Source organism: Oncorhynchus tshawytscha, linkage group LG26 (assembly GCF_018296145.1).
Source record: "Oncorhynchus tshawytscha isolate Ot180627B linkage group LG26, Otsh_v2.0, whole genome shotgun sequence".
NCBI classification, from domain to species: domain Eukaryota; kingdom Metazoa; phylum Chordata; class Actinopteri; order Salmoniformes; family Salmonidae; genus Oncorhynchus; species Oncorhynchus tshawytscha.
The window spans coordinates 26,949,333-26,964,352 of NC_056454.1; the positions used below are offsets into that span (position 1 = coordinate 26,949,333).

At 41.4% G+C, this 15,020-nt stretch overlaps 1 protein-coding gene across 1 annotated transcript in view; it reads right to left on the reverse strand.

The window, feature by feature from the left end:
- Positions 1 to 897: 897 nt before the first annotated feature.
- LOC112225455 (anosmin-1) overlaps positions 898 to 15,020 on the reverse strand; it is a 55,225-nt gene continuing 41,102 nt past the window's right edge. Inside the window, exons 8-14 of the mRNA XM_024389436.2 lie at positions 13,839 to 13,986; positions 13,444 to 13,587; positions 6,435 to 6,523; positions 3,977 to 4,148; positions 3,499 to 3,716; positions 2,304 to 2,445; positions 898 to 2,066 (exon numbers count right to left, since the gene is read on the reverse strand). Of these exons, the coding sequence (XP_024245204.1) occupies positions 2,008 to 2,066; positions 2,304 to 2,445; positions 3,499 to 3,716; positions 3,977 to 4,148; positions 6,435 to 6,523; positions 13,444 to 13,587; positions 13,839 to 13,986 (972 nt within the window). The 3' untranslated portion in view covers positions 898 to 2,007. The remainder of the gene's footprint in view (positions 2,067 to 2,303; positions 2,446 to 3,498; positions 3,717 to 3,976; positions 4,149 to 6,434; positions 6,524 to 13,443; positions 13,588 to 13,838; positions 13,987 to 15,020) is intronic.

Below are 15,020 nucleotides of genomic sequence, written 5' to 3' on the forward strand. Positions count from 1 at the left end.
TGCATTAATAAACAGTAATAGATCCCATAATAGCTTGAGACCATACCATTGTATAAAACCCATATGCAGAGAACACTTAGCGGTCTGTGGGAGAGCTACAGTAAATCGGCTGTCTGTCAGTTGTGTATATGAAAAGCAAACCAGAATTTGAGATCTAAAAGAGCACTGTAGCCATTACAAGGGACATAAGGGCTAACCAAGTGTAACATGCTGGGTCGTCCAAACCAAATGTCAGGATGTCCAGACTATGTAAAAACTACATCAGGCAACACTTGGCCAGCGCTGATGGGTGTTGTATGGGTGTTTCTGGCACAAGCGTAGAAGGTATGAGTCAGCCGCAGACAGCTGACTGACTCGTCACAGCCAACAAATAACCATTAAGTAGCACTGGCATCTGTGAGGTATGATTCATATCAAAGCGCAAGGAAAACACCACAAACCTCTGGCCTATGCTAATTTTAGTCGATTTCACACAGTTTATTGTATTCTCTCTCATACCATAAGAATTTAAGTACTCACAAAAATGTCAACATTCCACAGCATATTGAAAAAGTGAAGGGATTGAGACAAAAAGGATTTAAAGCTGTTCGAATACAAACAGCACACTTTACGCAACTGGCAGGGCACAATACTGTAGTCTAAAGGAGAGTATTATGTCCAGGGCACCCAATTCCAGCCATGGCTTGCTGGTAAGCTCTGAATGACCTGTTTATTTGGACTGTATGTCTCAAGCTTCTGGGGAGATCAGTGAATATGCTTTGTTGGAGTCTGGCGTTATGGACTACACAGCCAACATAAGCACCAGTATCTGCCAAATAGTCCAATGTTTAGACAATATACACTATTTCATATTGACTCCTCACAGCAATTTCAATTAAGAGGATAAAGCATAAGGAATAGGTTAAGGATTATTTTATTACTTACCAGTTTGTACAGTTTCTACCATGGAAAAATAACATGTAACATGAGACTATATTTACAATTCCATTTTTACAAAATGTCTTTACAAGATGTTTTACCGGTTCAAAAACACTAGACTAAAAACACAACACACACACAAATAAATAGACATTCACTGACTGTTCCACAACAAATATATCTACAGTCAAGAACATAAAATTCCATAATTTCCACATAAAAGTTATAATTTCATTAATAAACATGACATATTATTCCCCATATAATTATCTGTTAATGAAACATTGCTAACATATCCAAAAGAGGTAACAGACGTGTTCATGCCTACAGAACACTAACGTTTGACATGCAAAACCATTACAAGCATTCAATTTGAAGCTTGTCATTTATTTACAGTTTTAAATTCAAATGTTCTACATGCAACATACTATGAGAAATATTCTGGGTTAAACGACACTGGTTTTAGTTACATTAGTCATCACTACATAGGGTATGCCTAAGCGACATCTTTTTACTTGGTAAAACTAAATAAATAGGTGGACACACGCCTTTCTCAATGAATACATGATTGTGTTTTACAATTGAATGCCGTTCTCTCCACTGTTATTAACGTGTCTTCAGTTTAGTTACCATGATATTCATACAAAATGTGATTGACTTTTTTCTTGTCCTTTTATAATCTAACAATCTTTGAGTTCGAGATATACAAAGATATACAATTGGAATTGATAAAATACTGTTGCTTTGTTATTGTTTCTATTGGAACAAACAGTTTGAGAATTCCTAAACCAACTTAGTCTTAGTGTCCCATAAATAACAGGAGAATGAACCAGCCAGTCCTAAAGAAAAGAGTCCTACATATCAGTATGCATCTAACCGTATGGAGAGTCCAGTCAGTGGATGGAATCAGGAAGGACTGAGGAGAAAGCATATGCTGTGCAGCCTGAAGGTGAACCCATTTCACATAGGTTGGGGTCAGATTTCATGGTCTGCTGTGTTGCTGTTTGGTTCCACACTGTATTCCCTCCCTGGGTGAAGGTGCTGAGAGACATTGGTTCCTGTCGCACTGGGTCTGATGGGTCAGGGGTCTCAATGTCTCTCCGCTGAGGACTTCTGGTGATGTGGATGGTGCTGCCTGAGTCTGGGTCCTACAACACAACACAAATACATGTCAATTTCAGTTCCTAATGGTACTACAGAATAATGATCAAAATAGAGTAATGTGTGGTCGTGCAAGAAATATACTGGTCATTGATGAAGATGTCACTGGAGCGTCACAGATTTTCTCAAATGAGCTATGGTATCTCTGTTTAAATCTAGCTGGACACAGTCATGTGGCTGACTACAGGAGAGCAACAGTCAGTGGTCAGTGAGTTGGTACTTACGGTGTTGAAGGACTGGTAACACACTGGGGGTCTGGAAGGTCTTAATGGTGGCAGGACCCTCACCTCCTGACGTCATCACCTGAACCTCCAGTCTGTAGTACGTGGCTGGCCGCAGGTTAGACACCACCAGCAGACTATGGTCCTGAAAGGGTTAACATCACAAGAGAAGACCATTAACCATCTTTGGTGCCACTGTAGAAAACATGATTTGACATACCAAATGTTGTATGTAAGACGCATTCAGACACCAAGGATAAATCAAAGCTGATCTACTTTTTGGGGTCAAGAACTCACACTAATAACATTTTCTATCAGCTTCCATTTTCTTTTGTGAAACATTTTCTACAACTGTAAAGGATTTGAGCAGCAACGTTCTATCAACTTTTAATTGTCCTCCAAGACTGGCTGAATACCTTTCTCACAGACAGACTGTTGTTTAAAGCATTAATCTTGGTTGGACTTCAGGGCTAGTATAACTTTCTGGTACCTGTATAACTTCTTCCCCATAGAAGTCTAGTTTTTGTCCGTTCTGTTGTTAAGATGTTTACCTAACAGATAATTCAACCTGGGCTACATCCCATCCACCATCTGCTCTCTATTCAGCCACAGAGGTAAATAAACACTTCTCCTTATAAACTGAGTGTAGTGATGAGTGTTTTTATTTTTTAGAGCTGCGAGCGGCTCACTGGGTGGCGCAGACAGGCGGAACGTGTTGTTGATCGAGTAGATTATGTAAAACAGTGGGTTTTTCAGCGCGCTCATACAGGATGAAAGAGGAAGCAGGGAAGGTAGATGAAACACAGGAGGAGGAGAACTTCTAACGGGATCCCTCCCTCAGATCTCTGTGTATGATTGCACAGCACTGCTTATCTAGTTCTTCATGTAAAGAGGGCAATGCAGTGTATCCTTAAAACACCTCCACTCCTGGCAGGCATTGTATAATGAAATGCTGAAGATCACACTTATTTTTTCAGCACACAGAGGGCAGTGTCCCTGGGAAAAGTACAATATATTCTTGATAACATTTTCCTTAAAAATGTGTGTCCTACAGCAAAAGCAAATAAATTACAATAGCCACTCTATGGTTCCTGGTATAACCAATTCTAAAGTGAGTGACTGCATGTACCTTTCCAAACAAGAATTTTCGCTACAGGAATAATAGTTCTTTGAATATAACGGAGTTGAATAGACTTACTGGAGGTAGGATCTGGGACTGGGAGATGATGCTGTTGGGCAGGCTGTTTTGTCGGCTCTCAGTGGTGACCTCGGCCCAGGTGACCTGGAAGCCTGTGATTCGTTGATGGGCCAGGACCTGTGACACCCGCCACAGAAAGCTGCCTGTGATGTTTCCCTCGTGGATGGAGAAGGACGCTGTCAGATTCTCCGACTTAGCCAACACTTTGGGAAGTGGGGCTGCCGAGAGAGATCGGAATAACTATGTTGAAAAACACTCGTCTGATGGACATGTATTCTTGGCATAATGTAAACTGTATGTGTTAGGCTGGGAAGAAATAAGTCATAGTAAATAAATAAGGCAAAAATCTACTATAACATGAGAAGAAGCAGCCTCTTTCAACAACCGTGTGGAGAGACTTTGAGTCGGGCACATAATGCAACATGATAATAAGACTATGAACATAACATGACTTGGTTGTACTGGGCAGCTGACTCACCTTCCTCCCCAGGACAGGGGATGTGTTTGTGGCTCTTGCTCCTGATGGTGGTGCAGGACGGGGTGAGGAAGGTGGTGCTCTCGTCCTTGGCGCGCCTCTTGGACTTGAGCATGTGAACAGTCACTTTGTACTTGCAGGAGAAGAGCAGGCCCGGGAGGTTGATGTAGTTCTCCTGAGCCAAGAGACGCATTAAACGTTCAGAGCCCTGACATGATATCACCCAGGTCACGTCCCAGGGAACCACCACAGATAATTAAATACATGGAGCCACGAGAGGATCAGGTTCCCTCCCTATGCCCTGGAACATGGCCCACATTACTGAACCACTTTGAACATTCACATGTTAGGGGTTAACCCACTAGTCCTCCATTCAAACTACAATGAAAAAAATATTAGATTATTTTGATGGGTTCCAAGTGTAACACAAATATAAAAAGGAGGTATCTGACAAAGACGAGGGGACAAGAATGCATTTCGGGTTCATTTGAAATGAAAATTACATGTTAAATGAATAATTTCAGACATTTTTTCCAGGAAACGTGAAGATTTCCTGCTGAGTGGCTGATCTTTTTTATTATGATTTCTTCAAATAAAAACAACAATACAATATCATATGAATGGCCGCTCCCATCAGTCTGTTCATTGGGTGAGCTCGTTCTACCACGGTGTCTCTCACGAGGGACTTCAAACTCTCCATCTGCAACATTTCAGTCCAAATTTCCCCAAAAATAAACATTTTACCCTAGAGCACAATGATATTTCCTATTGACTGACTGTGGTCCAACCGCACTCTGATATTGACATAACAATCATTCCTGGACCCGACTCCAAAAACAAGCCACCGATGGACAGTACCAAAAGATATGTTCTATTGCTTCGGTTTCCTCGTGTCATAGTCTGCACAAGGCTGACCGACTCTTTTTGTAGCAATAATTGTTATATAATAGCTTAAATTGAAAAGAAAGGATTCGTGTCTCAATTGTTGTTTTGTATATCAATTCATAAACCCGATGCCATGTTATTGGGACATCGTAAATCTGTGCCCAACCATTTAGAATTTTATGTGGCATAGTTGTTAACCCTCTTGACCGTAAGTGAAACTGACATTTTACATGGGTCATTTTAAGCCATTTATGATTTTACATTTTTGTCAGACAAACTAATTAAGTAATTGCCTCTTCCATTTTTGTGACAGAACTGCAATGAGTTATCATTTTGTATTGAGCATACATCTCCATACACCTTGATTTACTGCTTGTATGACAATTTTAACAAAGTTGTTTCCAAAGTACATCATAAACATGACACCTTATACTATACATTATCTTGAAAAACATGGGCTTACCGTCTATCAGTACAGTGAAGTTTAGCCATATTATTTCCTGTAATAAATGTTCTGCCTCTTCTGGAAGATAACATTTGAATTGTAGCCAACTCTTCATTTAAAAAGGAGGATACTTTAAACGGGGTTCCATTGCTAATCCACCGAAAATTGATGGTTTTAATCTGTATAACAGCAAAGAGACAACTTTTAAGGATTGGATGTGCCTCTCTTAGTGGCTCACTGGAATTAAATCTTCCATTTGTAATAACGACATTCTACACTAATAGTCGTGAACTCAGAGGGCGAGTGTTTTCTCTCTGATATGCAACAGCCCTGATTAAAAACAAACCAAGGCGCCATGTTCACACACAAGAGACAAGGACAGCGCTGTGCTGGAATCCTTCCCAGGGATCTATAGAAAAAGGATGTGTATTTCCTAGCAACCAGAGAAGGGCTCCCTGAAGAATGTGTTGCTTGCCAGGCTATGCCATCCTGGAACAGTGCTGAGTTCAAACGGCGTACCCCCCACACACACACACACACACACCACACACACACACACACACACCCAGCCCCTGCACCCAATGTGCTCATGCTGGGGGTGCATGGTCCATCATTCCCGAAAACATTGTTTTAGTACAGCGCACCATGTTTGGGCAGTGCACCATGTTTGACCACACCGACTGAGTCATAATCAAAACAGTCGCTGATTTACCCGCTGCAAAGCTGCACAGCAGGACTGAGGCGCTGAGTGGGGCCCTTTTCTTTACACGAGATGTCTTTTCTTAGTGCCAGACAAAAGGCTGACGGGCACTTTGCATACCACTGAGATGTAGGGCTGTGACGATACCAGCATCGCTATATTTTTTCCTTGACAAAAATGAAAACACAAAGCAGACCAAACTCTATGGTCCTTTAAAAACCTACTGTAACGTCAAATATATTGGAAAATAAATACATGTGACTCTGAATGACAACATGCTGTTTGGTTCTGACACTAGAGCTGCTTTCATAAAGAAATTAAATCTGCTTCATGTCTTGAACAAGACAGCCACACACACACTTGGCGCAATGACTGTACTTAGAAGGAATGGATAGAATGGATAGAAGGATGATTTGGGGTATGAGACAGACCTGTGTGACTGACTTCTCTGGTCCTCTGGTCTCGTTGTGACTGCAGTACTCAGGCATCCACTGGACATGGTATCGACTCACCAAAGGATCTGGGAGGAGAGGAGGAAGAAGAGAGAGATGAGAGTATTCAATGACCTGGTGCAAAAACAACAAAGGACCCAATGACAAAGACAATATCAGACATGATACTTGCTTGTTGGGGAAAATGATCTTATCGTATAATACATTATCTTACAATAACACCCAGTCAGACTGTCTGAGTACTCTCTATTAGTGTCCCACGATCAGTCTGATCTTATCAGGCATTAACAGATGCTGCTGATACACTAGCTGGTGAAACGCATTAAAACACGATTCTTACATTTCCTACTGTGACTCATTTCAACGTGACATTAATGTCAACATAATAAAATAAGAAATAAAAAGAGTTTGAACAAGTAAATACATACATTCAAATATTTCTCCTAAATGTTGTGTTGAATCATCTCATCAGCGGAACGTGGCCATGTTTAAAGGCCTACCCTCAGCAATGGTGAAGCAGCGCCAGTCTCAAACACCGGGTCCCAGCCCCAGTTCGCTTCATTACTAAACCGTAGACCCTCATTGCCTAATCAGCGCTGTTTATGCTCCCATTGCCCCCTGATATTTGACAGGAATTATTATTCATCTGGCTGTGTGTGTTCAGATGTGAAATTATACTTCTCCGATTAATAATTGAGTTACGCTGTGTTAGCCCTTGGCAGGGGACTGGATTGCGGTCGGGAGATAAAAGGAGGCCTTTGAAGGTTTCGACACGGATCTGGCGTGCTCAGCCTCCCAGCAGTTTGGAAGCAGAAGAGAGGAATTAAGGGGAAGCGGGAAATTAGGGGAAAATAAACAAGATATGCGTAGCTGAGCTGACAGAGAAGAAGAGGTACGTAAAAAAAAGGGAAGGAACATTAAATCAGGTATAGAGCAGCGCGGCAGAGCTCGCCTCAGAAGTCTACTGATCTCTGTCTCTCTGTCTCTCTGTGTCAGCCAGTGATCCACTATCTCACCCTCAGACAGTCCTTTATAAACCTATGCGTTATGAAACAGTACAGATAGACATTCCTACTTGACCAGATGTGTCCCAATGTTGAGCTGCCTCAGAATGAGCGAGTGCAGTAATCAGCAGTGTTGAGTTAATCTGTCCCTCAGTCTGAAGTTCTGAACACAGAGTCTGATGAAGAGAAACCTGATCCTAGGCTATCAGGGACCAAATTTCTCGCTCTCTCCTTCTTCCAGTATAACCCGGGTGGTCAGACGCAGACCCAGAGGCAGACCCAGAGGCATCCATCATCAGCCCAGTTAGAGGCTGAGTCTGTGCCACACCATCACCCTCACAGACTAGGACTGCTGCAGTGTAGTGTAGTCATCCCCCCAGGCTAGGCCATGGAGCGAGCCCAGAACTAACTCCACAACACTCTGGGACTGAAAGCTTAGCCGACCCAGTCACAATCACTCAGCCTCCGGAGCCCGGGCCAGCCCTGCTAATCACTCTGGACCAGGAAGACTTCCGTCTCTTCATGGTCTCTTTCTCTCTCTGCGACAGCAGATGGCTTCTCCATCAGAAGCACCACTGGGCCTCTCCTCAGCCAGGCCAGCCTGGGCATTCCTGCCTCCACTCTGTGGAGTTTGGCTTGGCGATGACATACACTACCGTTCAAAAGTTTGGGGTCACTTAGAAATGTCCTTGTTTTTGAAAAAAAAGCACATTTTTGTCCATTAAAATAACATCAAATTAATCAGAAATACAGTGTAGACATTGTTAATTTTGTAAATTACTATTGTAGCTGGAAACGGCAGTTTTTCTATGGAAAATCTACATAGGTGTACAGAGGCCCATTATCAGAAACCACCACTCCTGTGTTCCAACGGCACATTATGTTAGCTAATCCAAGTTTAGCATTTTAAAAGGCTAATTGATCATTAGAAAACCCTTTTGTAACTTTGTTAGCACAGCTGAAAACTGTTGTTCTGATTAGAGAAGCAATAAACTGTCCATCTTTAGACTAGTTGGGTATCTGGAGCATCTGCATTTGTGTCTCAAAATGGCTAGAAACAAATAACTTTTGTCTGAAACTCATCAGTCTATTCTTAATTTGAGAAATTAATGCTATTCCATGCGAGAAATTGCTAAGACACTGAAGATCTCGTACAACACTGTGTACTACTCCCTTCACAGAACAGTGCAAACTGTCTCTAGCCAGAATAGAAAGAGGAGTGGGAGGCCCCGGTGCACAACTGAGCAAGAGGACAAGTACATTAGAGTGTCTAGTTTGAAAAAAAGCCCCCTTGCAAGTCCTCAACTGGCAGCTTCATTAAATAGTACCCTCAAAACACAAGTCTCAATGTCAACAGTGAAGCGGTGACTCCAGGATGCTGGCCTTCTAGCCTTTTAAAATGAGTAACTAACACTATGTGCCATTGGAACACAGGAGTGATGGTTGCTGATAATGGGCCTCTGTACGCCTATGTAGATATTCCATAAAAGAATCTACCGTTTCCAGGTACAATAGTCATTTACAACATTAACAATGTCTACACTGTATTTCTGATCAATTTTATGTTATTTTAACTTCTTGAGTGTAGGGGGCAGGATTTTCATTTTTGGCAACAAAAAAAATGTATCCATTTGAAACGGCCTATTCCTCAGGCCCAGAAACTAGAATATGCATATAATTGTCAGATTAGAATAGAAAACATTCTAAAGTTTCCAAAACTATCAAAATATTGTCTGTGAGTATAACAGAATTGATATTGCAGGCAAAAACCGGAGGAAAATCCAACAAGTGCTGTTTTTCCTGAAAGCTCTCTGCTCCATTGGATGCCTTTCCTCCATTCTAGGTGATATCAACCAGATTCTTTTTCCTATGGCTTCCTCAAGGTGTCAGTCTTTAGACATAGTTTCAGGCTTTTATTTTGAAAAATTAGTGAGAAAGATCACATCATGTCAGTGGATAGCTGGGTGTTCACAGAGTTTTGCTTGCGCAACAGAGTGGGGCAGCTATTGTCTCTCCCTCTCCTATTGAAAAAGCTACAGTCCCGGTTGATATATTATTGATTATATATTTTAAAAACAACCTGAGGATTGTTTATAAAAAACGTTTGACATGTTGCTGTGCACATTACGGATACTATTTGGAATTTGTCTGCGATGTCGTGACCTCTCGAGCCTGTGGATATCTGAACATAACACGCCAAACAAATGGAGGTATTTTGGATATTAAAATAATCTTTATGGAACAAAAGGAACATTTATTGTGTAACTGGGAGTCTCGTGAGTGCAAATATCCGAAGATCATCAAAGCTAAGCAATTTAATGTATTTATTTTCTGACTTTCGTGACCAATCTACTTGGCTGCTAGTGTTTGTAATATTTTGTCTACCGAGAGAGATGTTCTTACATAGATGCTTGTTATGCTTTCGCTGAAAAGTTGTATTGAAATCTGACACGCCAGGTGGATTAACAACAAGCTAAGCTGTGTTTTGCTATATTGCACTTGTGATTTCATGAAAAATACTAGTAATTTAATTTGAATTTGGCGCGCTGCAATTCAGCGAGTGTTGATGAAAATTATCCCACTAACGGGATAGGTGCGTCAAGGAGTTAACTTTTTGGATATAGGGCGCGCTCTTTCAATTTATGGATAAAGAAACGTGCCCGTTTTAAGCGCAATATTTTGTCACGAAAAGATGCTCGACTATGCATATAATTGACAGCTTTGGAAAGAAAACAATCTGACGTTTCCAAAACTGCAAAGATATTATCTGCGAGTGCCACAGAACTCATGCTACAGGCGAAACCAAGATGAAACTTCAAACAGGAAATGAGCAGAATTTTTGACACTCTGTTTTCCATTGTCTCCTTATATGGCTGTGAATGCGCCAGGACTGAGCCTGCCCTTTCTGTCGTTTCTCCAAGGTGTCTGCAGCATTGTGACGTATTTGTAGGCATATCATTGGAAGATTGGCCATAAGAGACTGCATTTACCAGAGGTCCGCCCGGTGTCCTTTGTCTAAATTGGTGCGTAATCTACAAGCTGCACGCAGTCATCCAGTGATTGAGAGGAGAGAGGAGGCTTCCACGAACGATATATCACGAAGAGATATGTGAAAAACACCTTGAGGATTGATTCTAAACAACGTTTACCATGTTTCAGTCGATATTATGGAGTTAATTTGGAAAAAAGTTCTGCGTTTTGATGACTGAATTTTCGTTTTTTTTGGTAGCCAAACGTGACGCACCAAACGGAGCGATTTCTCCTAAACAAATAATCTTTCAGGAAAAACTGAGCATTTGCTATCTAACTGAGAGTCTCCTCATTGAAAACATCCGAAGTTCTTCAAAGGTAAATGATTTATTTGAATGCTTTTCTGGTTTTTGTGAAAATGTTGCCTGCTGATGCTAACGCTAAATGCTACGCTAGCTACGCTAGCTGTCACACAAATGCTTGTTTTGCTATGGTTGAAGCATATTTTGAAAATCTGAGATGACAGTGTTGTTAACAAAAGGCTAAGCTTGAGAGCTAGCATATTAATTTCATTTCATTTGCGATTTTCATGAATAGTTAACGTTGTGTTATGCTAATGAGCTGCGGGGATAATTACACTCCTGGATACAGGTTTTTTTCGTAGCTAAACGTGATGAACAAAACAGAGCGATTTGTCCTAAACAAATAATCTTTTTGGAAAAACTGAACATTTGCTATCTAACTGAGAGTCTCCTCATTGAAAACATCTGAAGTTCTTCAAAAGGTAAATGATTTATTTGAATGCTTTTCTGGTTTTTGTGAAAATGTTGCCTGCTGATGCTAACGCTAAATGCTACGCTAGCTACGCTAGCTGTTACACAAATGCTTGTTTTGCTATGGTTGAGAAGCATATTTTGAAAATCTGAGATGACAGTGTTGTTAACAAAAGGCTAAGCTTGAGAGCTAGCATATTAATTTCATTTCATTTGCGATTTTCATGAATAGTTAACGTTGCGTTATGGTAATGAGCTTGAGGCTGTATTCACGATCCCGGATGGCTAGAATCAAGAGGTTAAGAGAGAGGCCCAGTGAATGGGACTTGACTGGCTTACCTTTAGAGCACGCCTTTCAAGGTTTCCATATTTTCGTAGGGGCTGGGGAACGGGGTCTAAGGAGTTTGTGGACACTGCATTGGGGTGAATGTTTTAACTCTTACATGTCGTCCGTGTGTTTCTGGAGGGTGACGTCAGGTCTTGTAAAACAAAATGTAAGGTTTCAACACTAATATATGAGAGAGGGCTCATATTAATTTATTTGGGACTGGGGGGCAGTATTGAGTAGCTTGGACAAAAAGGTGCCCAGATTAAACGGCCTGCTACTCAGGCCTAAAAGCTAGAATATGCATATAATTAGTAGATTTGGATAGAAAACACTCTGAAGTTTCGAAAACTGTTTGAATGATGTCTGTGAGTATAACATAACTCATATGGCCTGCAAAAACCTGAGAAAAAAATCCAACCAGGCAGTGAGAAATCTGAAGTTTGTACTTTTTCAAGTCATTGCCTATTGAATATAGTGTCTATGGGGTCTTATTGCACTTCCTAATGCTTCCACTAGATGTCAACAGTCCTTAGAACCTTGTTTGAGGCTTCTACTGTGAAGGAGAGCTGATTGAGTCACGTGTCTGGCAGAGTGCCATGAGCTCAGTCTCACGCGCTCCCGTGAGAGTTAGCTGCGTTCCATTGCATTTCTACAGACAAAGGAATTCTCCGGTTGAAACATTATTGAAGATTTATGATAAAAACATCCTAAAGATTGATTCTATACTTCATTTGACATGATTCTATGAACTGTAATATGACTTTTCATCTGAACTTTCGCCTGGACTTGCCCGGCACTCCTGAGTTTGGATTTGTGTACTAAATGCGCAAACAAAAATAGGTATTTGGACATAAATGATGGACTTTATCGAACAAAACAAACATTTATTGTGGAACTGGGTTTCCTGGGAGTGCATTCTGATGAAGATCAAAGGTAAGTGAATATTTATAATGCTATTTCTGACTTCTGTTGACTCCACAACATGGCGGATATCGGCATGGCTTGTTTTTGTGTCTGAGCGCTGTACTCAGATTATAGTTTGCTTTTTCCGTAAAGTTCTTTTGAAATCTGACACAGCGGTTGCATTAAGGAGAAGTGGATCTAAAATTCCATGCATAACATCATCAATGTTTATTATGGGTATTTCTGTAAATTGATGTGGCTCTCTGCAAAATCACCGGATGTTAAATATTAACTTTATCGAACAAAACATACATGTATTGTGTAACATGAAGTCCTAGGAGTGTCATCTGATGAAGATCAAAGGTTAGTGATTAATTTTCTCTCTATTTCTGCTTTTTTCTTTGGCGGGAAAAATGGCTGTGTTTTTCTGTGACTGGGTGCTGACCTAACATAATCATTTGGTGTGCTTTCGTAGTAAAGCCTTTTTGAAAATCGGACACTGTGGCCGGATTTACAACAAGTTTATTTTTAAAACGGTGTAAAATACTTGTATGTTTGAGGAATTTTAATTATGGGATTTCTGTTGTTTTGAATTTGGCGCCCTGCAATTTCACTGGTTGTTGCTGAGGTGGGACGCTACCGTCCCACATATCCCAGAGAGGTTTACTACAGCTGTCAATAAACCCCAGCATACAGAGCCCCTCTCGTTGCCTGTGTTTACTGTTCTTCAGCTAACAGAACACCCTAGGCCGCCATTCCTCCTGGTCCACAGTAGATTTAAACTCACCCTGTGCTCTTATTGCCCATGTCAAAGACAACCCGTTTCAGTTAGTTGATCTACAATATCCAATAGCTTTTCCTACAGATTTATCTCAATTGAGAACCAATCATTTCCCGACATTGATTAACCAATGCAGGATGCAGGATGCCTGATGAAGGGCAGAATGATGTGGTAATTACAGTAGGGTCAGCACCAAGGCCCACGCACACTACAATAATATGGTACGTACCCCCTCGGTTCTTCCAGTAAATGCGGACCTGTAGCTGGCCGTCCTGGTAGAAGGGTGTGCCCACCTCCAGAGGGCCGGCCGGGCGCTTGCCAAGGGTGGAACCAACAGGCATCATAACCTCCTCCTTCTTGGACACTGGTTTCACTGGGTTGGAGAAGGAAAAGAGAAGTTACCATCGGATTTCTAGTCCAGCTAATCTCATAAAATCTCCAAATGTAGCTCAAAGCTCTAATATGGGAAGGTTACAGTATACTTAAACATATATTATCATACCAATAGTTATGCTAATAAATACTCTAAAATGAACTCATAAAAACTATTAAACAGTGTCATTATTTATCACTAAGTCAGATAGGTGCAGCCTTGTTTAGACTCGATGTCCCATGATGCCTTACCAGAGTCATTGTTCTGGGCAGCGGTGCTGAAGTGGAGTGATGCCTTGGAGCTCTTCAGACGCACCTGACCCCAGTAGGTGACTGCCTGCAGCTCCACTGTGTAGCTATTGTTAGTCAGCAGGCCCTCCAGATCCACCCAGCTCTGGGCCTGAAATCCCAGAGACAACACCACGTCAACCACAGCCAGAACACAATGTGGCCAGACCACAACCGTATCACTCAAACCAGATGACTCAGATCCCTGTCCCAGTCTAGTCCATTCCAGTCCCAGCCCAGGCTAGCCCAGTCGAAGCCTGGTCTGTGGGAATAAGAACCATCCTTATTGGGAACACGTGTGCTGGTCTAAACCAACATGGAGAGAGAGGAGATAGTGATAGAGTCTTAGGCCTGAGGCTTTACGCGCCATGTGAGGGAGCAGTGTTATCCCCATCCCCTGGGGCTTCGTTACGGTGTGTTTAGGTCTCAGCATTCCTCCAGCAGCAGGAGCCTGATAGGCTCCAGTTATTGACCAGAACTTGTTTTGATATTCCACCATCAGCAGGTAGCTTTCAAAGCCCTGAGGTGCCAAAGTATCAAAAGATATCTGGTGTCTCCCAGCTTTCTCACCTCCATGCCACATCTGCATCTGGTTACCAACACTAATTCCAGATTCTAAGTCAGCACAAGTGGAATGACTGTCTAGACAATAGCGTTTTTGCTTTATTCTTCATAGCGATGCTAAGCTAAACAGACATTTGATACTATTGCACTTGTTAAACCACTTCATTTGACAGCTTGTTAATTGTTATTCAATTAATAAGAAACCACTGGGCTAAAGGACCTTGACTTATTCTCAGTTATCAGTAGTCAATCTAAATAACAGTAACCTTGACAAATATGGGTTAAGTTATCCAAGGAACACATCCCTGTGACACTATCTAGCAAAATGAGGTAAATGAGGAATACATTATATGTTATGTTTTCTTTCAAAGCTTAACCAAGCGTTTAAGGGTAATTTAATTTGTTTGAGGAAATAAAACAATGAAAAGGGCAGTGTGTCGTGCTGCATGAGCGATTGCTTTAAGAGTTGATGTATTTAAATGGCTTACGTTGCTGATCTTTTTCCATCGTGGGGCCTGTGGTTATTATTTACAGTGCAGAGACTAGGGGAGTGAGGCTGAGCTTGAGATGGGTCTGATCCAA